The sequence below is a fragment of the Vulpes vulpes genome, chromosome 15, assembly GCF_048418805.1.
Source record: "Vulpes vulpes isolate BD-2025 chromosome 15, VulVul3, whole genome shotgun sequence".
Lineage (NCBI taxonomy): Eukaryota > Metazoa > Chordata > Mammalia > Carnivora > Canidae > Vulpes > Vulpes vulpes.
Genome location: NC_132794.1, coordinates 102,120,523 through 102,144,139, shown reverse-complemented (window position 1 = coordinate 102,144,139; position 23,617 = coordinate 102,120,523). Strand labels below are relative to the sequence as shown.

At 38.2% G+C, this 23,617-nt stretch overlaps 2 protein-coding genes across 9 annotated transcripts in view; one reads left to right on the top strand and one right to left on the bottom strand.

Annotated features, from left to right (window-relative positions):
• The window catches only part of NHLRC2 (NHL repeat containing 2), a 65,689-nt gene extending 64,133 nt beyond the window's left edge, over window positions 1-1,556 (bottom strand). For 3 of the 4 annotated variants that reach the window (XR_011997584.1, XM_072740087.1, XM_025993846.2), the window contains exon 1: window positions 914-1,352. Coding sequence is in view for 3 of the 4 variants with exons in the window: in XM_072740087.1 (XP_072596188.1) it covers window positions 914-1,193 (280 nt within the window). In the remaining variant the exon portion in view is untranslated. Of the gene's footprint in view, window positions 1-913 lie in introns of all 4 variants that reach the window. The other variant, XM_025993838.2, reaches the window with a different exon arrangement.
• DCLRE1A (DNA cross-link repair 1A) lies at window positions 1,120-22,398 on the top strand. 5 transcript variants are annotated; one of them, XM_025993824.2, is made up of 10 exons: window positions 1,120-1,609; window positions 2,205-3,345; window positions 5,329-7,020; window positions 8,922-9,055; window positions 10,169-10,287; window positions 13,467-13,607; window positions 15,137-15,282; window positions 16,081-16,235; window positions 20,049-20,190; window positions 21,587-22,398. In XM_025993824.2, the coding sequence occupies exons 2-10, from the start codon at window positions 2,883-2,885 to the stop codon at window positions 21,745-21,747; spliced, it is 3,153 nt and encodes a 1,050-aa protein (XP_025849609.2). In that variant the 5' UTR covers window positions 1,120-1,609; window positions 2,205-2,882; the 3' UTR covers window positions 21,748-22,398. The 5 variants fall into 5 exon arrangements, with proteins under 5 accessions (XP_025849609.2, XP_025849599.2, XP_025849590.2 ...); XM_025993814.2 differs by lacking the exon at window positions 1,120-1,609 and adding an exon at window positions 1,755-1,847; XM_025993805.2 differs by lacking the exon at window positions 1,120-1,609 and adding an exon at window positions 1,776-2,056.
• The last annotated feature ends 1,219 nt before the right edge of the window (window positions 22,399-23,617 follow it).

The following is a 23,617-nucleotide window of genomic DNA, read 5'->3' as shown; positions in this document are numbered from 1 at the left end:
CTTGCACCTGATTCTCCTGCCATCACCCCCCCCCCCCCCATTATTTCAAATTCTGTATAGGGTTAGTAACGGGGGGGGGGGTGGGGGGAACAAAAAAAAAAAAAAAAGCATGTTTGAAGGTGGGAGCAAAAGGCTTGGAAAGCCACACAGGACTGTTGTGAAAGGCAAGGTTCTGCGGTATCTCCCATGAGATACTGACCCCGGCCATACCCAACCCATTAACTATACATGTGGTTTCAGTGTCCGCCCAGGAGACCTGCCAACACCAACAAAACAAGGCCAGTCCCAACCAAAGAAGGCAAAGTACGGTTGCGTTTATCAACGGCAAGATGTGCTTTCCCAAAGGGCGCTACTGGGAATATCAGTTCCCGGGTGTTCCAAACACTCGGCTGGCATTCAAGCCCTGGAGATAGGCTGTAATCAATTCAATTGAAAAAAAAAAAGAAAAAAATGACCACAGAGTTCAAAGGCCCTGAACGGAGAATGGTTCACGGCTGACACACACGCCGGGCCGGGGGCTCCGGGTCATCCGGCTCGGGCCCAGCCTTCCTGTGCCTCAGTTTCCCCCACGATAAAACGGATACCACCTGGAGGGGGGGGGGGTAGGGGAGGAGTAAATACGAGAGTCCCCGTTGGTGTTGACGTCTGTGGGCAGCACACAGCGGGCCGCAGAGGATGGGAGGGACGAGGCAGGCATGGCAGGTCCGCTGGGTTCCCACGAGCCCCGGGCGGACGCGGAGGCGCACGTCGCCGCGCCCCGGGGGACCACCTTTGGGACCGGGGGAAGCCGCAGGGCTGGCGAGGCGCCCCGGCCGCGCGGTCGCACCCCCCGCCCCCCGCCTGAGCGGAGGGCGGCGGCCCCGAGCGAGGGGAGGTTCCGGCAGGGGTCCCCACCCCGGAGCCTGCCCCTCACCTTCCGGAAACTCGGGCACTGACAAGTCCTGCTCCCAGCCGTCCACCTTCTGCAGATACTGGTAGACCAGGCTGTCCTTCTCCTCCTGCGTGACGGCGTCGAGCAGGGCGTACTCCAGCGAGGTCTGCGCCGGGAGCAGGCCCGCGAGGCTGCAGCCCCGGGCTCTGGGGGCCGCCATGTTCTCTCCGGACAGTCCACAGGCGGCCGCGGGGGCCCGCGGGAGGGTCTCGTGTGGGGCGAGAGGAAGCGCTGGCCGGCCTTCCGTTTCACAACGGCACATTCACCTCACCCTCCGCCAGCCCCGCACTCCACGCACACGACACCTTTTTCTTTTCCGTGACCCTGCATTCCAGGGCTTAGGCACAAACCGTTGGAATTCCGGGGCCCGTAATTTTTACCACCGGCCCCAACCACCCCACCCCTTCCAGAGCGTTTCCCCGGCTCGGCTGGACATTCGGAGCGCCAGATTCAGCATGGGGAGAGATTCCGGGTCCGCATTCCAGGAGCCCTGACGGCCTATACCCCCACACACCTCACTTTGGAAATTAGCGGGTTTTAGAACAAAGCGGAAATAAAATAAATCCGTAGGATTTAAAAAGGACACAAACTTTTTCAAAGTCCCGCCCTGAGACCGGGGTCAGCCGATTCGACACAGCACTAGCAAGGGGAAAAGCTGTTCCCGCCAAGACACCAAAGGTAAAGGGCGGGGGAGTAGGACTAGCCTCCTGATATAGGTGTTTCTTTGTTTTTGTTTTTGTTTTTTTTTAAGTTGGGAGTGACTGGCGATGGCTTTGGCTTATACACGGACACCGTATCTTGTCGCCCCGCGGAGTGAAAGTGCGAGCGCGAACATTTCGCCAGCGGAGCAGGGGGGAGGGGGGGCGCCGAGGGGAGCGGACGCAGCTGGAGCTGCTCCCGAGGGTGTGCGGGGCAGGTGGGCTCAGGCGAGGATCCCGGAGGCGGGGGAGGGAGGGGGAGGGCTGGCCTCCGACTTCAGCAGCGGACGGTTCTCCAGCTTTTATGGAACCAGCTGTGCTCGCAGCTCACTGTCTCCCCGCCCTGCAAGGCGTAAGGCCCCGCTCCTTGGCCTTGCAGCCTCCGGAGTTCAAAGACCAGGCGGAGCAGGTGGGAGGCCTCCGGCAGGTGAACCTTGGTTTTGAGGCTGATGGAGAGCGAGGCTGGCCACCGCTGGGGCGGGCCGCTTCTGCAGTGTGGACTTAGGAGTGCAGTGTGGGTGGCCTCGGTGCAAACACAACTTCATGCATCTGAATCTTGTTTGTTCATTGTGCAGTGTTGGCTCCTCGCTGCTGGAAGAAGATAATCGGACTGACCCAGGAAAAGTGCAGTGATCGAATACCCAAGAGTCACGGATGCAGGCAATTAATTACTAGTCCGCCACCCCGCCCCTACCCCGCCTGAACGACACACCTCTTTGCTTCTGGTGTGTGGTTATGGTGGTACTAGTGAGCTGAGACAGCCTTGTAATGTGCGGGAAACCTGCTAAACCAGTTGCCCAGGGACTGTGGCATTTGTGAGTTATTTGGAGCATTGTCCAGTTCAAAGGGAACCCACAGGACCGACCTTCATCATAACTTGTGCAAACCTCATTCTAAGCTAAGCCGTTGAACCTATACTTCCTCTTAGCGCTTGGTTTTCGAAGTGCTACTGATTCTTATATTTATGAATCGAGTCCTTGGAAAGGCCAACACACTTGAATGAAATAGTAGTCACAATGGGAAACTTCTCAGAGGCTACCCCTGTGGTAGGTTCTCTTAATTTTATTGTGGTATAAATGGAATAGCAGGTGCTTGCAGGTGTAAGGTCTGTAGTTTGCCAATATATCCACTACCAGAGCTTTAGATTCGCATCAAGTTACCTTTTTTTTTCTCAGCAAAATAGATTTCCATTAAAAATTTTTTATAACCAGAAATAGATTCTTAATTTGCTAAAAAAAAAAAATCATTTTGCCATGTTAGAAGATGTTTTGGAAGAAGACATCTGGGAATACAAGTCTAAAAGAAAACCCAAATCAGTACATACAAACAATTGCTCTGAGAATATTCGAAAATCTGTTGAAAAAGCAACAGATGGAAAATGCCAGTCGACACGAAAGAGAAATAAAAAGAGAACTGTAGAAGCCCAAGAGAAGACAAAGGACCCTGAAATGTGCCTTGGAGAAACAGGTAGTCAGACTTCCGTAGCTTCTAGTCAGAATTCTAGTTGTGGCGATGGTATTCACCAGTCCCAGGACAAGGAAACCACTCCAGGAAAGCACTGTAGGACCCTCAAAAATAAACAAGTATCACCAAAGATACGTCCAGTTTATGATGGATACTGCCCAAACTGCCAGATGCCTTTTTCCTCATTGCTAGGTCAGACACCTCGATGGCATGTTTTTGAGTGTTTGGATTCTCCACCAGTCTCTGAAACAGGTAAGACTACAAAAAAGGGAGTGGTCTTTAAATAGTCTAAAAGACCTGCATTAAAAAAAATAATAATAAATAAATAAATAAATAAATAAATGACCTGCATTAAGCCAGATGGAGTCTGGTGGAACAAACAAGGCAAGCAGTGAAGTATCAATAATTTATTTACCCTGGAAGGAAACAAGGAAACCCTTCTTGAGAAGGGTAAAAAAGATCATAGTTAATGGTATAATTTTAAAGAATGTTGCAAACTTGAAAACAGTTGAAATGCATTATATTGTGTCATAGAAGTTCCTAAACATCTCAGTGATTTTTCATAAATGTTAATTGAGCACATACTCTACTAGATGCTTTCACTATGGCCTCTCACAATAACTGCAAAAAGTGGTATTGATGTTTTATAGATGAGCATTCTTAAAAGAATGCCTATTATCTTTTGTGAAACAAATTTAGAGAATTATGAGTCTTCTAAACAGGATTCTGTTGAATTTGTCATGCTGTGGTAAAGGAAGAAGATCTGGGAAGGAGTCTTACATTTTTAAGATTCAAATTAAAAATGTGCCAAGTGATAACTGAAGTAATGCTATGCTTTTATTATCTTTTATATAATATTTAACTTGGAGTACCTGAAGAATGGGTTGTTATGATGATTTGTATATTTCAAAATTATATATACCATATATGGATTTTTTGTAATCTCAAAGAATTAAAATTCAGCGAAATAAAAATACTACTCAGTATGGCTTTCATGTAATGTATGATTCAGAGACATTTTATTATTAACCTCTAGTTATTTTAAAGTGCTGCATAAAGACGCAAAGGAACTTTAAAAAATTTTTGGCATTAGCTTTTTTTTTCATGTAAAGCAAAAGTCTCATCAAATGCTAGTATTTTGCTTTTAAGTGGCTTCAAAATCAGAAATGGAAGTTGGAGTCCTATGGTGAGCAGCTCAGGGTGAAATGTCTTATGAGAAAGCCACCTCAAAGAGATTTTTCTTTTGATTTTTCACTAAACTACTTTGAATAGCATCGCAGAGGGACTCTTCTTGAACTGAATTCTGTGCCATAACAAATACTTTTATGTGATGATTTTAAATTATGTTCATCGACGAGGTCTTCTAATTTAATGTAACCAGTCTTTTTTGGGAGGGAGAATGGGTCATTTTTTGATAAACCTGGAAATTGGGGCACCTGGTTGGCTCAGTCTGAAGAGCATGCAACTCTTGATCCCAGGGTTGTTAGGTGGAGCCCATGTTGGGTGTAGAAATTACTTACATAAAACCTAAAAACAAAACAAAAAAAAAACCCTGGAAATTAACATAGAAGGGGATATACCAAGATGGTTTACAGAATGTTTCTCAATTATAATAGTATAACAGGGAATAGTTTCCAGGTTATTAAAGCCATATTATTAACAAGTTACCAAATTGAATTTCGAATCTTAGAATCTAAACTATTTAGTGTATGAAGAGCTATAACTAAGATTGTTGTTACTCTTGTATGCAGTGTAAGTATTAAATGATGGACCCTAATAGGGTACTCTAATCGTCCCAAATCTGTATTGCTTGATAAGACAAAAACTGGGGTAGAACTTTAGTTCTCTGAGAGACACACTAGTCTTTTTCACTCTCTATTGCCAGAGCGATGGTGAACCAGGAAGGCCTGTGAATACCTTGTGTAAACATGAACTGAGTTTTGAAGGGGCTCATATTTTTGAGAGTTATTTAAGGGGAAGAAAAGGTGTTAGTCTTACAACATTTTTTTTTTTTTTTTGGAAAAAGATTATCTGAAAATAAATCTTAAGTATTTGTTTAAAAAATAATAAGCGCGTTGCAAAACCATACTGGATTACTGTTATTTTATGCCAGATATTTTGATTGTGTAAAGATAAGTTCTTAAGGCCTCAAAGTATGGTTGGTAACTTATCACTTACGTGTTAACACTGGGCTTTGATCCTGCGCTACTTTTTTTTCTATTTTAAAATTTTCAGAGTGTCCTGATGGTCTCCTGTGCACCTCAACAATTCCTTCTCATTTCAAGAGATACACTCACCTCCTGCTGGCTCAGAGCAGGGCGAGCAGGAGTCCTGTCAGCAGCCCAGCCCATCCGTCAGGGGATTGTTGCCATGAGACTAACTCAGGCTTTCTCTGTGGCCTTGAGGAAAGATGGTCTCTGCCTTGGAAGCAATCAGAAGACTTAAATGTTTCAACTCATCCCTCATTAGTGACACCGTGTCTCAAGAAATTTCAATCTCCAACTGAAACCAATAAAACGATTTCTTCTTCGACAAATAGCCAAACGTCCCAACAAACCCCACAATTTCCAGAAGGTATTAATAATGACAAACTGATAGGAGTCGGTCTCCCTCTTGCTGAGGAACTAGGCATCCAAAGCAACTCAGAACACATACATTCCCCATTGCCAGAAAATGACTTTAGCAGCTGTGAAATCTCTTATTCTCCGCTTCAGAGTGACGAGGAGACTTACACTATGGATGAAAAGCTGGGTGATTCGCAGCAGGAACTCTTTTTAACGGGAAGCTCTAAAGATGGCAGCCTGGAAGAGGATGACAACAGCTCTACTTTGTCTCAAAAACTCCATGGTGCCTTTTTGATGGACCAGCAGGAAAGTGGCCCCCACATGGACAACTTCTTAATTCAGGATAAATACCATGAAGTATTATATAAATACAACACTCTAACTGGTTCATCTCAACTTTTTTCCCAAAATAGAAGTGTTATTTCATGTGAGGATCCAGCACATCCTGGTCATGATTTTGTGCTGTTTCCATCTGCATTAGCACAGGGGCTTACTTCTAGTTATCAAGCTGCTAAAGCAAACCTTGGAAAGCCAGAATGTCACCCATCTCAATCAAATAAACAGAAACAGGTCATTGAAGAATCAGGTGTTTGCAATCAGATTCCTCTTCCATCACGTAATAGTGAGATCCTGAAGGCAATCGAAAGCCAAGGAGAAGGGGATCTTTCTTTCCATCCAACCCAAAGTAAAATCAGAAAATTATCAAGTAAGAACTTCAGTGCTAAGAACAATACTAACTCAGCATGTGTCTGCAGAAAGGCATTAAGTGGTAGACTAGACAGTAAAGTTACGGTTCCAAATACAGAGAAATCTCCTGGCGCACCTACTGCTGTCGAGTCTCTGAAAATGTCACCATCTGGTCCCAAGTGTCCTGCAACACAGCCATCTCCCAAGGTAATGAAACAAATGGATATAGGTGTTTATTTTGGACTACCCCCCAAAAGAAAGGAAGAGAAATTGCTGGGGGAAAGTGCAGTAGGAGGGATGAACTTAAATCCAGTTGTAAGTCCTAATGAAAAGAGGTCCCGGCAGCGCAAGAGGAAAGCAGAAAAATCTTTAAGTGATTTAGAATTTGATGCAAAGAATTTAAATGAGAGTCAGCCCTCTGTGGAAGCTTCTAATGAGAGGCCACAACACAGAAGAAAGAGACTCAAAAAGTCAGATTCACTAGAGGAAGGAACACCTCGGAAGCGGTCACATCACCTTAACAGGACAGAATCCAAAACAGTCAATTTAAAGAAAGACAAAGTCTCCATAAAATCAGCTTGCGGCAGGCTGCAGAGAGGGAATATGAAAATTCCGGAGTCACCTAATACAGGACAGTTAAGAAAAAAGACATGTCCATTCTATAAGAAAATACCTGGTAAGTTCAAATACCAATGCTTAATATATCTACATTAAGATATATTAAGTCGATTAAAAATCGACTTTTAAAAATTTCATGTTTATTACCCATGTTGTATCTGTGTGTATTTGTATAGAACAATTTTGTGTAATATATCTACATTAAGATATATTAAGTCGATTAAAAATCGACTTTTAAAAATTTCATGCTTATTACCCATGTTGTGTCTGTGTGTATTTGTATAGAACAATTTTGTGTAATATATCTACATTAAGATATATTAAGTCGATTAAAAATCGACTTTTAAAAATTTCATGCTTATTACCCATGTTGTGTCTGTGTGTATTTGTATAGAACAATTTTGTGTATGTATTTCTTTTGTTTTTTTATACTTCATTGATATGTAACATAGATTTTTTGCCTATTTAAATGTTTTTGCCCCAATCAGCAAACTTTTATTAAATATATAAATATATCTATTAAGTATAAATATATAGTATTTTGCGCACAAGATACTCGTATATAGATTTTACAGATGGACACAGATGAGTAAAGGTCAGTTTAATGTGGAAGGAGGGAAGGCTCTCTGTAAGTAATTATAAAAACATATAAATTATAATAAAATTTCATTAAAACAGTCTCTAAGCACTTAGAAATACAAAGCACTAAATAGCTTCAAAGAAGGAAAATTAACAGATTGTATAGGTCATAATAATTGTCAAACATTTTTAACCTCTAAATCATAACTTATTTCCACAGCCTTTTTTATACTTTGTCATTTCTCATGCCTTCATAGACGAGTTAGAAAAATGTGTAGTAAAATGAACTTTATTGTAGACCAATAATTCTTCTAAAAATAATATAAAATCTGCCAAAATGCACCTGGTTTCAGAAAGATTGTGCAAAGTACTTTGATAGCTGCAATCTGTAATTTGCTCAAAATGTTTATATAGGGCGTATGATTTATGTACCTTACAGCACCAGTTTTGTTTTTTAATGCTTATTTGATGAATTTTCTATATTGTAAGTGAGCTTGAGACTAGTGTGCCATGTGTGGCTAAGCCTCAGTGGGATTGTGAAGGTGTGCTTACTGACTTAGGTATCACAGTTTACACATGTGGTGCTTATTTCTTTCATGAACACTTTTCAAAACAGCTCAGCTCTATTTTTTTTCTTTATTGCTTCTTCAGGTAGCCTTTTTTTTTTTTTTTTTGGAATTTATTTTCTTGTTTCCTTTCTTCACCTCCAACCTCCCATCCCCCACAATGAAATTCAAATACTACAGATATGCTGTCCATCAGTTATTGTACTGTGACCCAGTGGAGGCCACAACCACTGTAATATGTATGGTTATTTGGGCCTTTGACCGTTCGTACCCTCCAGTATCAGTTGCCACAATAGAATAAAATAAGAAGAAAATGAGCATTTTCCTTTTGCAGTTTTGCAGAAGTAAAGGATTTTAGATCAGTAAAACAATTGGTTTGTAACTTAGTATTTTAATTTTTTTGGTACAGTTGCTCATTAAAAAAAAAAAAAAGCCAGTGGGAGCCTGGGTGGCTCAGTCGGTTAAGCATCTGAATCTTGATCTCAGCTCAGGTCTTGATCTGAGGGTCGTGAGTTCAGGCCCCTTGTTGGGCTCCACACTGGATGTGGCACCTACTTAAAAAAAAAAAAAAAGTACATAAAAAAATTTTTTTAAGAGCCAATACTGGGATATTTAGCATAAACTTAAAAGACTCATTTTCATCTGTAGTATCCTCTTTTGGCTGAATTTATGTGGCATAAGTTTTTAAATTATGAAGCTCAGTTGAAACAGATGTAAAGACGTAAGAGAGTTCACTATATTCGAATTGGATGTCTTTCACATTTTACTCCGTTGGCTATTGCTCAGGCAGTTGTGTGCTCTTCTCATTTTACAGGGACTGGCTTTACAGTTGATGCCTTCCAGTACGGATTGGTTGAAGGGTGCACAGCCTATTTTCTCACACATTTTCATTCTGATCATTATGCTGGATTGTCTAAAAACTTCACATTTCCAGTTTATTGTAGTGAGGTAAGTTTTTGCCTTCTAAATTTATGGGATGCAGTGGATTTCTAAGCATGTGGTTAAAAAAGAACAATTAACATTGTAAAATCTATCATTCTACTAGAAAAGATGTGAGAAAACATTGAGTCTAAAGCTAAATGAGTTATTGCTAATGGTTACAAGACTTTTTAAAAATGCTTTATTATATGGAAACAGTAAACTACTTCATGGTGTATTAAAACACCTAAGTTCCATTTAGTAAACATTTATTGAGTGCCCAAAAAGACTTTCAGAGCAAAATACCTAACTTCAAGGAGCTCACAGCCTTCACGGGATACATTTGCAAATACACTGTGGTAGGATTGATATTGTGACAGAAAACTGAATGGAACACCAGCAAATAGAAGAAGAAAGTGCTGTATTCTGCCCCAGGCCAAAGTCAGAGAAAGTGGTGGAAGAGATACCTTGAATTAATTATTAAAAGGTGACTATTTTAGTGCCTACTACTAAGGGCTTTGGCTAAAACTTCAATTTAATTTTCAAGCATTCTTGCATTATTTTTATTGAAATAAAATGAATCTCTTTTTATGAATGAAGCAACCGAGGTTGGGAGAGACTAAGTGGTGTGTCCTAAGTCACAGAGCTAGTAGTGGCAGAGCCAGAATTTGAACATAGGTCTGTCCAATTCCAGAACCGGGCGGAAGAAAGAGGAGAGGGCATCCTAGGTAGAGAGTAGAGTTTGTACACTGGCATAGACGCCTGGGAAATCTACCCATTGCAGGCACTTGAGACAGTTCAGAACAGCTAACCATGAGAAAGAGAATAACAGAAGATAAACCTGCAGAAATGTGCAGGGGCCAGATCATGAAGGGTTTTGTATATCATCTGGGGATGAGGGACTTTCCGCAGGAGAGGGAGAGCCAGTGAACCATGTTTAAGCACAGTTGTGACATAGTCCTTGTAGGAAGGTCCTCCTGACATTCTGGAGGGTTTCCATGAATACAAGTAAGTGGGAAAACAGAGAGACTAAGATACTTGGTTCCAAACTAGATCTGAAATAAAAGACTTTATGTGTTTTATTGTTGTGTCCCACAATTTAGTGTTGTATTGTATCAGCAATAAGCACATTCTGTTTTGCAGATAACTGGCAATTTGTTGAAGAGCAAACTTCATGTGCAAAAACAATACATCCATCCATTGCCAATGGACACTGAATGTATAGTAAATGGTGTAAAAGTTGTTTTGCTTGATGCCAATCAGTAAGTATTAAAGTTACCTTAAGACTAGCTTGTATTGGGATCCCTGGGTGGCTCAGCGGTTTAGCGCCTGCCTTTGGCCTGGGGCGCAATCCTGGAGACCTGGGATCGAGTCCCATGTCGGGCTCCCGGTGCATGGAGCCTGCTTCTCCCTCTGCCTATGTCTCTGTCTCTCTCTCTCTCTCTGTGACTATCATAAATAAATAAAAAATTAAAAAAAAAAAAGACTAGCTTGTATTTTAAAAATATTTAAAATAAAGTATTAGTACGTCTATTTAAGAACTTTTTATTGGAACTAATGTGGTTGATATTTTTAAAACTTTGAGTAAAAACCGTTCTCCTTTTGAAAAAAAATAACATTCAATTACAGAATCAGATTAAATGTAGAAAGGTCCTTTAAATGTTATCTAATTCATTTTTAATGCAGTTTAAATTACTATCCTTGACATCGGAGACTCCATCTTATTTTTTAAAAAAATATTTTAACAAGTTGCTGCTGTTTTGAAGAGCTAACCTTTTGCCATTTTCCTTATTTTTTTTTATTTTTTGCCATTTTCTTTAATTTCACTTATGTAAGTTAACAGTTTGCACTCCATTCAGATACCAGAGGATTTTTCTTTTTTCCCTTTTAAAGAAATCCTTCAGGGGGTGCCTGAGGGGCTCAGTCAGTTAAGCTCTGCCTTTGACTTGAATTATGGTCCAGGATCCTGGGATTGAGCCTCAAGTTGGCTCCCTGCTCAGCGCGGAGTCTGCTTCTCCCTCTGCCCCGGCCAGTACTCTCTCTCCCTTGCTTTCTGTCAAATAAGTACATAAAATCTTTAAAAAGAATGGAAAAAAAGAAATCCCTCAGGCTTTTAATACTAAAGACTTGGAAGGTTTTTTTCTTAGAAAGTGGTTTCCCTTTTTCCCTTTTTGTTTTTTTTAATGTAAAGCACTGTCAGTATCCTATTACCGAAATCCAACTGTCAGCTGTGCTTCTTCATACTTTTTATATATGATTTGAATGGTCAGAGGTGCTTAGAGAATTAAAATTAAGACTAGATCTCTAAAAATCCAAACCCGTGCTCCCGCTTCAGGTTACTTTTAACTTTTTGTCTGATAACTTTGTTGCTGTTTGTTCTTTCTTTTTTTCTTTCTCTTCGTTCTTTCTTAATAGGGAGGAAGAGGGAGAAAGAGACTCTCAAGCCAACTCCCCACTGAGCACATGTAATACCACTACAGTAAAAATACAGAAAATTGTCACTATCCCAAAAGGTTTCCTTGTGCTCCTTTGCAGTCAATCCCCAAGCCCCATTCCAGCCCAGGGGACCATTGCTCTATTTCCTGTCCCCATGGATTAGATTTGTCTTTCCTAGAGATTCAGCAAAATGAAGTCACATAGTACGTACTCTTTTGCATCCAGCTTCTGTCACTCATCACGTTTTTGAGATTCATCCATGCTGACGTGTGTATCAATAGTTTGTTTTATTGCTGAGTAGTATCTATTGTATGGGCACACTATGATGTCTTTGTTCACCTCTTGATGGACAACTGATTTTTGTTTTTTGACCTTGTATCCTGAGACCTTGCTAAACTTGCACATTAATTGTAGTAGGTTTTCTATAGATTCCTGAAAATTTCCTGCATGTACTATCGTGTCATCTGCAAATATAGAGAATCTTGTTTTACTTCTTACTCTCCATTCAGAATGCTTCTTTCCCCTCTTGTTCATGGTACTGGCTCAGACCTCTAGTACAGTGTTGAATGGGAGTGGTAAGAGCAGATGTGCCTTGTTCCTGACCCAAAGAGGAAAGCTTTCACTCTTTCTCCCTTTAGCTTGATGTTAGCAATAGGTTTTTCTTAGATGCCTTTTATCAGGTTGAAGAAAATCCCTTCCAGTCCTAGTCTGCTGAGAGTTTGTAATCATGAATAGGTGTTGACTTTTGTCAAATGCTTCTTCAACATCTTCACCTCATTATATGAGGTGATCATATAATTTTTCTCCTCTATGATGTTAAAAAGGGTAAATGATGCTGCTGGACTTTTTGAATGTTAAACCAGCCTTGCATCACTGGGATAAACTCCACTCAGTCTTCATGGAGTATCCTTTACAAAATATGTGTTGCTGGATTTGATATGCTAAATATTCTATTAAGGACTTCTGTGTCTGTTTTCGTAATGGATATTGGTCTGTAGTTTTTGCCTTTTTTATAATGCTTTTGTCTGGTTTTGATATTGGGGTACTACTGGCCACATGAACTATGCCCTTCTACTCTGTTCTGAAAGATGTTGTATAGATTGGTACTATTTCTTCCTTTTGTGTTTGATAGAATTCCCCAGTAACGTCATTGTGGTCTGAAGGTTTGGGGTGGGAAGGCAAAAGGAAGTTTTAATTACAAAAGTAATTATTTCCAGTGTTTTCCCAGAATTAATAATGAAAGCTCTATGTATTTTGGCAGTATTGAGGCTCAGTGGTTCACTAGAAGGACCCATGGGACTCAAGAGCTGTTGTACTCATGCTTTCAGGGAAAGGATATGGATTAAAATCAGCAAAGGGAAAAGGCAAATGGGGGGCAAAGTCCAGGAGAAACCAGGCACAAGTTTCCAGGTATCCTTTTCTAATGAGTAGCACAGACGCACTTAGTTCTCCCAGCAGTGCTGTGTCACCACACATGCCAAGCATGGCCAGGCAGGGAGGCTCATGTGAGCCTCGAGTCCAGCCAGGGCTTTTACTGAGGGTCAGTTACATACACATACAATACCACGTGACTTGCCTCAGCTCCTCAGACTCCAGTCCCCTAGAGCAAAACAGATATTCACCAGAGATAACAATATTAGCATAAACTATCTGGTCAAACTGGTAACACATGGCCTATGCTTCAGGCATAAAAAGCACTCTTACCAGGCAGCATATTCCAAGAATTCAGCTCCTCTCTCAAGGGCCAGCCAAGGATGAATCCTAAAGACAGGCCTTAGGTGAGGAAGTGTGGCATCCAAACAAACCTAGCCTGCTGAATCAATCCTATCCTGCACACCACTTTTTTTTATTATTATTGTGATGTAAACTTGCTTAAGCGCTGTTTCCTCTATAGTACAGTGCTGTGTCCTGTGGTCCCTACTAGAGGGTATTAACTTGTTGATATTGAAGTCCTTCAGCTGCCTTGCATGCATTAAGACTCTTCCTTTGAAATGTTTGTGTTCAGCTGTCCAGGTGCTGTCATGATCCTGTTTTATCTTCCTAATGGTAATGTCCTGTTACACACTGGCGACTTCCGAGCTGATCCCACGATGGAACGTTCTCGTCTTGCAGGCCAGAAAGTCCACACGCTTTACTTAGATACAACGTAAGAAAGGCTTTGTTTGTATGCCTTTTTTTTTTTAACCCCACTGACAATATTTGCCCTGCTTATTATGAACAATTTGCACAGTTGCTTAGGTAACCAAAATGATGGCTTCTTGTCAGTGATCATTTTAAGCCTTTATCAGAGAACTGCTGTTTGAAAAAATACATACTTGCTTAAGAACAAATTTGGATGACCTGTCTTAACCAAATACAACTCCATTTTTTCTTTTTTTGTGATTTCCTTTGGTTTATGTGAGAATCCTGTTACTGAAACAAGGAAGAAAAATTGGGAGGCAAACTTTAAGAAAATACCCTTTTAAGTTACCTTTTCAAAGTATGTGAATGACTATTAACTGTAATTGTGAAGAAGAAACAGAGGCCAAAATGTGGTTGTATTTTTGAATATCCAAAGTACTTTGTTCCTTTCTCCAAAAGTAATTTATAAGTGACAGCTTTGAATTCCTAAATGTTATAAACATAATGGTACAAGCTATTTTTTATTATATATTAAAGTATCTCATCAGTTGGTTAGAAATGAATTATGTCAACTATTTCAACCTGTTTTAAGTGAGTTTGGATGGCATATTTTAGTAAAAGACGGTCTTTCACATCCAGTTTTCTAACACTATAGCTAATTATTTTATATGTACTTTAAACACTAAATACATTAAGAAAATAGTAAAAAAACAAGCTTTTTTTTTTTGCTTCGTTTTGCTCTACAAATAGAATTCTGAATTTCTTTATTGGTTTTTCATCAGAAAAAAGACAAGTGTTTTCTCTATTCTTATGGCTGACCAGCAAAAACAATTTTGAAAATGGGAAAAAATGTTTCTTCAATGTTTGTACTTTATGACTTTTTTTAAGTGAAAAAAAATGCTTAATTTTCATCCCAAGTAGCAATAGCTAGCTAGTAGTCTTACGGTTAGCCTTTCTTCATTAGGTGTAATTGCATTGAGGTTAACTCAACTGGATCTATTATATTCTTGTAATACTATATACATTTCTGTATCTCCTCAGAGGAGCAGATAATCATGTGTTATTAACTGTTTGATTTAAATTTGCTTTATTAAAAAATAATAAATAAATTTGCTTTATTAAATTAATAATGATTGGTTTCATTATTTTAAGAATTTTTTAAACTAAATCAGACTTCTTTAGTTCAGAGATAATCCCTATCACTAGTATTTCCTTTGATAGTGATTGAAGTTAAAAAGATGCTGGGGTATATATTCATACCTAAAATAGCCAGCTAGAACTATTTTTGAAGAAAAAGAGGCAACTTCTTTATGTGAGGACAATAAAAGAAATATAATATAAAAGACGTATTGGAGATATAAAATTCCAACATAAATTATCCATGGCTCATAACAAATATTTTAACCATAGGCAAGGGAATAACTGCATGCTGTTAATATATTATACAACCACTACATGTAAGTCAGCTAGAGCTTGGTTTCTAAAATAGCATCTACCTTAATGCTGTGGCTTTCTTGGTGCTCGTTTAATAAGTACCATATTTCCATATTACAGATATTGCAGCCCAGAATATTCCTTTCCGTCTCAGCAAGAGGTTATCCAGTTTGCCATCAACACTGCCTTTGAGGCAGTAACTCGAAACCCACGTGTTCTGGTTGTCTGTGGCACTTATTCTATTGGAAAAGAGAAAGTCTTCCTAGGTGGGTAGTAGCTGTATCTAATTTACATTAATATATTATAAAGATCAGATCCTCTTTTGCATAAAGCCCTTTCAGTCTGGATGCTTGTACTTGATACTTATTTCCTGAAATGGTGCAATATTACCTTTGAAGAAAAACTTGATAGAGTGGATTCATTTAAACGTTGAAAGGTTTAACTTATTAGAAACACTTGATAAGTGTGTTTATGGCAGCCTTTACATCTGCAGAATGTTTACAGAGGAAATGTCCAGGCTACACTAGTATTTCAGGGAACTTTGAAAAATAACTACTGTATAGTCATATTGCTGCCTTCTTTGAGGATAACCATCAATTTAATTATTTTAGAGAACAGTTTTCATTTTTGTACATAAATGATTTAGAATATGTAATTGCAATTTGTCAAGATGGCATTATATATACTATTTCACAAAATACTTTCCATTTCTTCCTAATTATGGCCACGTCATGTCAAACATTAAGATACGAAGTGATAAAGCTGGAGTTTTAACTCCTCCAAATTTGGTTCCTTCTTTTCTTCTATCCCTTTCTATTCGTCTTTTGCAGTTTTTAAATACTAGGTCCTTAAAAATAAATTCTCTGGATTTCTCACAATTTATTTCATACAGTTAACCAACAAAAGTATTCAGCCTTTTTGAAATATAGCAAAAGTGTGAATGTTTTGAATTTCTTTTGTTATTGTTGGTAAATTATTATTTTAAATTTTGATTAGGTTGTAACTTTATAATTTTTTTCATAAGCTGCAGTTATGCTATTTTTAACCTTTTCCTTTGCCTGTAGCCATTGCTGATGTTTTAGGTTCAAAAGTGGCCATGTCCCAAGAAAAATATAAAACCTTACAGTGCCTCAACATACCAGATCTTAATTCCTTCATCACTACAGACATGTGCAATTCACTGGTTCACCTTCTCCCAATGATGCAAATTAACTTTAAGGTAAGCATTCACAGAATATGTATTTTTAGGATGGACTAGAAAAGTTAATACAACGATTATAAACTGAAATCCCACTTTACGTGTATTTAAGGCAGAGGAGTTCAGTTATAGTGGAGTCATAGTAAACCTTGCCCCAGAAAATCTTTTAAGTGTAATTTAAAATTTTTTAATTTGTTATGTGTGTGTAGCTGCATGAAGTAATTCAAATGCCCACAGGGACTAGAGAATTGTCCTAAAAGAAACAAAAATAGAAAAGTGTGCAACTGTCTGGTCATTTAAATCTTCCGTGTTTTAAGATTGTCTTCTAGTTCTTTCCATTGAGTTGGGAAATGAACAGAGAATTCTAAGGAGTTCTTTTTTTCAGGTCTTTTCTGTATTAACCTTAATCCCAATAACATTGATAATATGTTGGAAACTTACTTGTTGTGAGGATTAAGTGAAATAGTAGAAGTGTATCCTAAGAGAGCAACTTCTAGTGTCAGTTCTAAGGTGTAGGTTAAGATATAGAGAGGTGCAGGTTAAGATATAGAGAACCTGGCTGGCTCAGTTGGCATGTGGCCCTTGATCTCAGAGTTGAGTTCAACCCCACATTGGGCATGGAGCCTACTCAAAAACAAATAAACAACAAAAAAAGATACATATGTGACCAGATATTTCCAAAATGACATTTCAAAAAATAACACTTTAAAAAATTTCTTGTCTTCAAAAACCCAGATAAAGCAGAAAGCCAATGGTTTCCATGAGGTTATATCTTAATTCTTAAAGCCAATTTTTTTATTTTGCCACCAAAAATAGTTTTGTTGCATCAGAGCTAATGACATTTTGTGAAAATGTAAACAGATATGATTTTCAGGGTTTGTAAGGCAGGCTTGAAAGTCCTAGAAACCCTATAAAACCATTCATGCTATCTAGTTCAACATCCTGAATCCATATATGTGATATGGATTGACTACCACCTCTGATTTAAAGCTGGTTGACTGGATGTGGTAAGACATTACGACAATAAACAATAATGTTATAGAGGATTAACCTACTGAAAAACAATTCTAGTGGCATATACCGAAATCAGTTTTTATCACAAAACTGGTTACCAATAAACAGAGACAGGTCATGGATCAGAGACTTTATGTTGATTAGATCATTCTTTTTAAGAAAAAAAAAAAAAAGATCTATTAGAGAAAGAGAGAGAGCATGCATGAGTGGCTTGCGGGGGCAGAGGGAGGAGGAGAAGCAGATTGCTTGCTGAGCAAGAAGCCAGATGCAAGGCTCCATCCCAGGTCCTTGCTGAAGGCAGATGCTTAACCTACTGAGCCACTCAGGCACTCCTTGACTAGATCATTCTTAATAAAGTTAATAAAATGGCAGTAGTTCCCGGATTGTAGTTAATGAATGACTAGCAGCTGCTGGCAGCCTCTTCCCGTATGTTTGGCTTGGATGATAATATCATCAATTTTTGTTTGTGGCACAGGTTAATGATGTTTTTGTGGTAACTCTAATTTGTTTCGTGAAAAGCAGAAATTCTCACTTAATTCTACTGAGTGATCTTGTGAAACAAATAGGAATGGATATGTTTTATGACCTGTATTGGAAATTGGACTCTCACTTTATGATATTAAATGTGTAATTGCACTAAACCTCAGTTTTGTATTGTTCCCTTTCCTTTGTGAGGACCAGGGGAAGAGGGTTGGTAATTAAGCAGATAGTATCACGTTACCTAGATCCTAGACTATGCTAGACAAAAATCCAAAAATTTGCAGGGATTATAATGAAAACTTAGCTATCTATCCATAACTTAACCTTTTTTTGTGGGGAGGCAGTAGTTGGTAAGAAATACAACTCTTTAAATGGTAGGTATTTGAATTAATAAGAGATCATTGTTTGATACAAAGGAGAAATCAAAAGATTGTTATTAATTTACCAGTGAAGTATAAATATCTGATAAACACAATCATATAGAATAGCACCTGGGTGGCTCAGCAGTTAAGTGCCTGCCTTTGGCTCAGGTCATGATCCCAGGGTTCTGGGATCAAGTCCTGTATCAGGCTCCCCACAGGGAGCCTGCTTCTCCCTCTGCCTATGTCTCGGCCTCTCTCTGTGTCTCTTATGAATAAATTAATAAAATCTTTTAAAAAAAAACACAATCATGTTTAGCCTCTGACTAGTAATCAAACATAAAAATAACAAAACAAGAATGTTTGTCTCCTACCAAATTGGTATGCTTTTTTAAAGGTAATATTCCCATGCCATGATTTAGAGAAATGAGTATGCTCATCCATCATGGATAGAAGTGGAAGTTAGGGGTAAATCCTTTAACTCAACAATCCCATTTCTAGGAATTTCTACAAAAAATGAGCCCTTTGTGAAATGGTCAGTCTGTAAGGCTTCTAGTTGCTGATGGTATAATAGATGATAAGAATTAGAAAAAGTTAAGAAAGGGCATATGGTTTCCATTTTTAAAAAAGACCCAGAAAGTGGGTTTTATTGACCATCTCCCCACTAGGCTCTCAGCTTCCGGAAGGTAAAGGGCTGTGTCTCTTATTCACCATTCTGACACCACAATGTGGCCTAATACTGGAACAGACATGTATTGAATGAGGGACAAAGTAGATGGATGCATGGATTTGTCTGTTTTCTTCAGAACTTTCTACCAGCATCTTTTATAACAGTTCAGAGTATGAATAATTAAGAAAAAGGAGACATCTGGAAATCCAAGATGGCACCATGTGCAGTTTAGATTTTTTTATTATTTTAAAGAAAATTAGAACTTTATTATAAATTTATACTAAGCTCTTGACACTGTGGGTTTTGCCTAAAGACCAAAAGTATTAGACTTTTGGTGTCTCTTGTACCGTCACTGTCTTTCTTTGGATTTTTCTTACCTTTCAAAGATTGAACTTTAGTTGTTGATTTTCAGATTCCATCAAATGTCATCACTTATGATGACTTTATTTTTTTATTTTTTATTTTTTATTTTTTTTAATTTATGATAGTCACAGAGAGAGAGAGAGAGAGGCAGAGACACAGGCAGAGGGAGAAGCAGGCTCCATGCACGGGGAGCCCGACGTGGGACTCGATCCCGGGTCTCCAGGATCGCGCCCTGGGCCAAAGGCAGGCGCCAAACCGCTGCGCCACCCAGGGATCCCACTTATGATGACTTTAGTTTGGAAAGTTCTACTCACGATTTATTAGGGAAGCATAGAACTTCCAACTGTAGTAGCATGAAAAAGTTTTGAAAGTATTCTAGTTCATGTTTAAAGGGTGGAAAGGAGTGAGACCCTGAGAAGAGTGCTAGTGTGTGTCTTTGAAATATAAGTACATGTTGAATATAATGCCGTTCACAGAATTATTCCCATTTATCTGTCAGTCCTCCGTTGTACATATATACATGTGGATAATTTTGGGCTGCTGTTTACCAGTGTTGATACTGGTATCTCTAACAGAAATACTCTTAGATACTAGTATCTGTAACATCCTAACAGTATATTCAGTATCCTAATAGTAGTAGGATTAGGAGAGTTCTTTCTTTCTTTGGTAGCTATCTGAATTGTAATCTTTCAATCTGTAATTATTATGTTAAAGGCTGCTTCATCTTACTTTTTTTCAGACTACACTTTTTTTTTTAAGTTTAGATAAAAGGAAAAATTATTTTTTCAGTGATTTTATTTTTTTCTGGAAGTACAACTCTAGGTTATTGCAAATTAATGTTTACCAAGTGCACACTCCCTAACACTATGCCAATGTGATCATTTTGTTTTATTCCACAAAACCCACCTTCACTGACTATTAAATACATATCCTGTTTTTATTTAACAGGCTTTACAGAGTCATTTGAAGAAATGCGGTGGAAAATTTAATCAGATTTTGGCTTTTCGGCCTACAGGATGGACGCATTCTAACCAGTTAACTAATATAGGAGACATTGTTCCTCAGATCAAAGGAAACATTTCAATATATGGTATAATTATGAAATTTTTTCACTTTTAATGTTTGTTACGACATTTTTAAAAAGAGCTATAAATTATTGAAAACTACATCTGAAACTAATGATGTACTGTATATTGGATAATTGAATTTAAATTTTAAAAATGAAAATAATAAAAAATAAAAATAAAAAGAGCTGTAAAAAAAGATCCAAGAAGAACAGGCACCAAAGAATCTTTTAAAATCTAGTTTCTGCTCTTTGTACTCTAAAACTGCATCTTTTAGTACATACAGTGATAGAAAGGAATGTGACAAGAGTAAAAAGACACTGGCTAATACAGATTATTTTATTTTTGAGATCAGTGCTATCTCTAGGAACCCTAAAAGTGCTTGAGAAGAGGGGTGGGCAATGCAGTTGAGTCTGGAAGCTCAGGTGCCACTGGCAAACTGTCAGCAGGAAGATTGGGTTCAATGCCATGACAGCAAGAGGAACAGACTTGACTCATTTTTCTCATTTTGTGGAGGAGGTTTGCCTTTGTCCTCAGAAATTGTTTATTGTAATTGTGGCTGACAGAAATGTTTTTGCTATGTCCCTAGACTAATGACTTAATTTCAGCCCCTAAAGATCCCAGTTAAAACAAGTATCCTTCTCCCCTTCTCTGTGGCACTTGATCTTCAGTAAAGATAAAGGGATTTTTAAGATTTTATGTTTATTTTTATTATTTTTTGCTTATTTTTTCTGTGTGCAAAGCTCAGGGACTATAATCTGTTTACTTGCTCTGGAAACCAAGAGTCAATTGCTTGACACTCTTCAAATTTTACTCTTATTTTTTCCAGGATTTTCCTGAAGTCCATAGCTGAGTCAAGTGCTTAAAGAGAAAAGCCTAATTTAAAAAGAAAGCCTAGGGGATCCCTGGGTGGCTCAGTGGTTTAGCACCTGCCTTTGGCCCAGGGCCCAATCCTGGGGTCCCAGGATCAAGTCCCGCATCGGGCTCTCGGCATGGAGCCTGCTTCTCCCTCTGCCTGTGTCTCTGCCTCTATCTCTCTCTATATAGGTCTATAATAAATAAGTAAATAAATCTTTAAAAAAAAAAAGAATTAAAAAAAATAAAAAGAAAGCCTAATTAAAAATAAGAATCTATAAACATGCATATGAAGTGTCTATAGGAAAAGCAGTAGAATTATTTAATGCTCAAAGTTTCTTTTTTTTTTTTAATGCTCAAAGTTTCTGTATCATTTTAATATTTTAATTGTTATTCTCCATATAAGTTATTAACACATTTTTTAAAATCAGAAATAAAGCACCAGGAAGTTTTTGACAGAAATACTCTGGATTGCTTTCCTTTTTTATTTTATTTTGGCCTTGTGTATTTTTAAAAAATAATTCGATTTTTTTTTTTGTCTGCAATATCTTCTCTTTTGTTTTTCAGGAATCCCTTATAGTGAACACAGCAGCTACCTAGAACTGAAACGTTTTGTTCAGTGGCTGAAGCCCCAGAAAATCATACCTACTGTGAATGTTGGTACCTTGAAATCTAGGAGGACAATGGAGAAATATTTTAAAGACTGGAAATTGGAAGCTGGATATTGACTTTACCCGAAAGGACTTAGAACTGTTAAGTAACTTAGGTATAGCTCATTACTTAGTTAAATCTTTATTGATATGAAATATGCTTTGTATGGAAAGCCCTGTGAAGGCTGCTTAGAGAGCTTGTTTTCTCATTTATGTTTAAATAGCATGTTTATGGTGCCAGGTATCTCGCAGCATCATCAGTAATGATGGACACTAGTCTCCCAAGTACCCTTGATTCTTGCTCCTCCCTCAGGAGCAGTTATCCTCTGCATCTAGCCTTAGGAGAGGCAACAAAGGCAGCCTTAGGGACCAAAGGATTCATGGTAATAGATAAATGACATTGAAAGCATTGTATATAAGTAATTATGTATCTTTAAAATTATTTAATATGGAGCATATTTTTATGAGATAACTTTTATATGATACTTAAATAAAAAGTAATCTTAAATTTGCCACAGTGTCTTTTTAGGAATTTAGGAATTTTTAGGAATTATAATTTAGGTTTTTAGGAATTATAACTGTGATGTTCATACAATTATCAAATTTCAGTGAAAATAACATTTAATGCTAAGGAAGGTGATTTAAAGACCCTAGGTAAAAATAAATAAATGGAACAAAAAAACACCCTAGGTAATAACCCAATAAAGGATGGTGAAAAGTTTACCTGAATAGATGTTTATTTGAACTGTTTATTCAAGTTCAACTGTTTATTCAATTACATCAGATAATTAGAAATTCTGATTGCAACATTGGGATTTGCAATAATAAATGAGATTATATAATTTATTTATGAATCTTGATATCTCCAACACAGACTAAGTAGCTGATCCAAAAATGAACATTTGGGGCAAGCCAATGCATATTAAAAATGTTTTTCTGGGATTTAAGAAAACAAGTATAATGAATATGTATACATATATGTATAAATGCATATTCTTATGTTACCTCTAGAAATGACATTTTTTCTTTTTCTTTTTTAAATATTTCATTTATATATTTGAGAAGGAGAGAGAACATGAGCAGGGTTAGGGGCAGAGGGAAAAGCAGACTCCCTGCTGAGCGCCCCCCCCCCCCCCCACACACACACACACACTGATACTAGGTTTGATCCCGGGCCTCCAGGATCATGACCTGAGCCGAAGGCAGATGCTTAACTGACCAAGCCACCTCTAAGACATTTCTTAATAAATGTTTTCTTGGAAAATTATTTCCAGTAATGATTTCAGTAAGGATAGTATTCCTCATGAACTTTATTTTCACAAGCTTGGCTTTTACATTGCTATGTAGGTAAGGGTGATAGGGATCACATTTAAGGGAAGAAAAACTTTTAGGGGCTTGTTGTAACTTATTACAACATTAGTAAACTCAATTTAACTCTACTCCCAGTTGACTTCAATTACACATTTAAAATATATTAACTTGTTTGGGGTTGACGTTTTAAACTTTAGTTAGTAAGAGTTAAATTAGAAAGACTTTGTGTAGCCCACAAATATAGGCATTTTTAATACAGGGGAGATGGTCAAGTCATTTATGGTCATTTTAACTTATTATTTGAGTAATAGGTTTTTTTTCGTAGGAATTGTCCTTTTTCATTGGTAAAAAAAGATTTTTTCATGATTTTAGAGGTTTTACTTGGAAAATCCAGGCATATTATTTAAGGGTAGCCTCAGCCTTTTTATTATTCAGTACAAAAAACCTCTTTCTACACAAACAGCACTATTTACAGCAGCTCAGAATGACTTTGTGTGCTGCCATTGCCACAGAACATGCAGAACCTCATTTAGGGATCACCCCAAAGAGTTTTAAATATAAGTCACAGTCACAGCCAAACTTCTCGAGGCTCCATGGAGAGCTATATATGAAATTCTTAGTTCCAACACCTCACACT

Coding starts and splice junctions, on each gene's coding strand:
- DCLRE1A (XM_025993824.2), top strand. CDS start 2,883: ATGTTAGAAGATGTTTTGGAAGAAGACATCTGGGAATACAAGTCTAAA. Junction 3,346..5,328: donor TCCACCAGTCTCTGAAACAG/GTAAGACTACAA, acceptor TAAAATTTTCAG/AGTGTCCTGATGGTCTCCTG. Junction 16,236..20,048: donor TGATGCAAATTAACTTTAAG/GTAAGCATTCAC, acceptor TTTATTTAACAG/GCTTTACAGAGTCATTTGAA.